Source organism: Perkinsus marinus (assembly GCF_000006405.1).
Source record: "Perkinsus marinus ATCC 50983 genomic scaffold scf_1104296936976, whole genome shotgun sequence".
NCBI classification, from domain to species: Eukaryota; Perkinsozoa; order Perkinsida; family Perkinsidae; genus Perkinsus; species Perkinsus marinus.
In genome coordinates this window covers 45,874-49,232 of record NW_003213971.1, presented here as the reverse complement: position 1 = coordinate 49,232, position 3,359 = coordinate 45,874, and the positions used below count along the sequence as shown (strand labels likewise).

Below are 3,359 nucleotides of genomic sequence, written 5' to 3'. Positions count from 1 at the left end.
AGAAGATTAACTGTTAGTGGAGATGCTCAACGAATTGAGCATTCGGGCTTCAGACGGGTATTTTGGCGCATCCTTGGCTGACCACTTTGTTCCACTGCGATTCGGATGCTTACAACTATGGCACTTGCTCAGGAGCAAAACCCACTAATAACCATTGTATGCAGAGGCAAGTTACTCACATCAATAGGAAGCCTACCCAAGGTGGACCACCCATAGGTGGGGACAGGCCTATAACGCCTGTATCATAAGTTCTGATGGATCCCGATTCATTGATTATTAATACTTTTAAGCTAGGTGGATATAATCGTGCGTTAATAATTCACATTTTCGAATTTCTTCCACAAATTCATATTACATACTCTTATATTCTCAGCATGTGTCCCTCTTATGCGTTGCTTCCCACTTCTCAATTCTAAACGCCCCCCATCACCCCACTTCTACTCTTTTCAACGCATTCCTAAACCTACATCGTGCGTAATTTCATCACGTTTTCTTGCACTTCTTGCAGTTAGGCAATTTGTGCACTCACGCAGTTCGTGCAAATTTTTAATTATCTGGCGGTCGTAAAAGTAACTCGGTCTAAGACCGCCCTGGAATTACAATTGCGGGGTGCAAGGTTCGATCCACAGACCTCGCGGACCGCAAGTCGCGGTTGACAATCATGAACATTAATTACTTGACCAAGCAACCTTCTTAGATTATATCGGTTACATTCCATCACTTTGCTTTTTGGCAAAAAGTTTTTGCGCTCCAACCCTTTAGCAGTTACTATTTGCTATGACAACATCCACAACAACAAGAACAATCAAGAATCTTTACATGGAACTTGCCCTGTCTGCAATCAAACCTTGCAGACAACTATCATGATTACCACCAACATTGCTCGATTATGAACAACAATTATTTACGGCTATTGCATTACCATCTAACACTGTTGTCCACTAACAGGAAAAAATTAAAGAAAATAAAAACGAATACAACGAAATGAAAAATTAACGAATTAAGAAAAGTAGATTTCAGTTCATCAGTAGTAAAGTAGCACCAGGAGCGGCAACTTATCTATCACAGGCACCCAAGAGGTTGCTTTCCTATCAGGGACGTGCCTAGCCACACACCACTAACACGGCCATTACCGTCCAAAGTAGCAAGAGTTCCAACCCAAAGTAGCTGCTTGGATTGCCTCACGGGTTTACGTCTGTGGTAATTGAGCTTACCACCTACCACCATCTCATCGCACTGTATATTGTTTGATTGCTGTACCTGTGACGTATTGAAGAGGCCACAAGCTTGGCGTGCTACTTGCAACCACCGAGTTCAAGTTCCACTGAGTCCGAACAAGTTTCGCTTCGCGAGGACACACCGAGTTCAGAGACGATGTCCTTAGGCCGTCGACCGACGGCGATGAGGGATAAGATGCTTACCATCATTGCAAATGATAGAGTAGTTCTTGACCATATCCCGGATTTCACAGGAGTATCAGTGACAGGACACTCAGAGTTGCTACATCTGAGATACCAAACGCGAAGGCCGCTTTTGGTGGTTTCCGAGTAACGTCGTCGGAGCAATCCACAGCTGCATAATAGGTGCGTACTCAAGAGCTTATGAGCTTGCAGCCACTCGAGGAGAGGCTCCTCTTCGAGGAGCGGGATGAGCCTGGTTGGAGAGAAGGTTCATAGACATTTGAAGTCAGGGGCCCTGACTCAGGGCAACCTGTGCACGCCAGGAAATTTACCACAAGGCTTGGTCAACCAGCTCACAGACGGCCAGCTGATTGCGAGTGACAGCAGGCATGGAAGTGGTGGGTAGGTGGCTGAGAAGGTAACGGGTATGAAATGATGACATGAGGTCACCTGAGGTGCCCGGGAGGTTCTGCCAGGATTGGAGTTTTCGGGCACTGAAATCCCGTGGAACAGAAGAAGAAGTCAGCTGTGGAATGGAGACTTGCATAAGAACAATAGTATTATACAATCTAATGTACCACTATTATTCGTTATCATTATTTCATTCTTTCAACCCTTCTTTCTTGACCATCACAAGGCTGCCGTCTGAGGAAGTCTGCCAAATGCGGCAAGAACAAAAACATCTACCACAACATCATTATCACGCGTACCCCCACCGCGAGGACTATCAACAGTATTATCACCAATAACACCACTACTAAAACCAGACCAGAGGCCCTCTGGCAGAGGGCGACCACTAATACAACGACAACCACGCACGGCGACTACAAACAACCAACAGCACCAACAACAACAAGAACGACGACGACACCCACCACCACTACAAGAAGAAACAACAACCCAATTACAGGTACTACTACAACATCGACCGCAAGCGTGATTACTACCAACATTGCCTGAACAACGACCTCAACTACAATACTACAGTCACAATCAGCACCACAAGCACATCAATCCCCATTGCAACGAGAACCACGGCACCGACCACCATCAGAAGAACAAACAACATTCCAAAACATAACGACTACTACAACTTCGACCTACTATTATTCCGCACTCTGGAGTCCACACTCTACTTCCGGAACGAACCAATTGCAAAAATACTCAAATTGCAGGAAGTGCATGACAACTTTGCCCTCCGTAGGAGCTACAGATCCCCCGGAGCGAAGCGACGGGATCTGCTAGTATTACTAAACCTACTCCTAGTAGCAGGCAAGTTGAGGTATAACACAGCCTTATTGCGCGATCTCCCCAAAAGTCGAGGAATGAGGGAGTCGACGTGGTACCCACGAGCCCCGAATTAACCTCAGAAGTGACCTTAACCGACTCAGGCGGATGCTTTTGCCTCAAGGAAGGACTCGGAAATACGTGTGAACATAACAACGGTGCTCAGATATATCGATTACTAGGGCGCGCGCTACTTTCATTGATAGTGGTCGGATGGTTTTGCCATTGTAACTTGCCGTAGTACAACATGTCGTCAACAGCGGACCTTTGCGGCACTTATCAGCTGAAGAACGAGGACCACACTCTGGGTAACTCCGTACGATATGTCCTTGCTAAGAAGTAAGATTTGGAAAAAATATTTTCGCTGTAAAAAATATTTTTGCCCACTAGCGCCCTTGGCGAGCTAATTTCGTCGCTTAGGGGAATCTTGCGGTGAACATGAGTTACTTTTCAGTCCCAAGGTTGATTTCGCGGGGTATTCCGTCCCTCACCCCAACGAGCCCTTCGTGAATGTAAAAGTCTTCTATCGGACCTGTTTTGCATCTTTGTGCAATCAACCTTAGATACGTGTTCAGACCTACCCTGGCATGACGGCTGATGAGTCTATGATCTGGGCTCTAGAGGAGTTGGATGTCATGTTCAATACCATTCAAAAGAAGTAATCTTCTCAGA

The 3,359-nt window shown here is 46.0% G+C and overlaps 1 protein-coding gene across 1 annotated transcript in view; it reads left to right on the top strand.

Moving 5' to 3' along the window:
• Window positions 1-2,934: 2,934 nt before the first annotated feature.
• Pmar_PMAR001357 (conserved hypothetical protein) overlaps window positions 2,935-3,359 on the top strand; it is a gene marked incomplete at both ends in the record, with an annotated part of 1,364 nt that continues 939 nt past the window's right edge. The window contains 3 exons of the mRNA XM_002783466.1: window positions 2,935-3,026; window positions 3,142-3,199; window positions 3,251-3,345. Of these exons, the coding sequence (XP_002783512.1) occupies window positions 2,935-3,026; window positions 3,142-3,199; window positions 3,251-3,345 (245 nt within the window). The remainder of the gene's footprint in view (window positions 3,027-3,141; window positions 3,200-3,250; window positions 3,346-3,359) is intronic.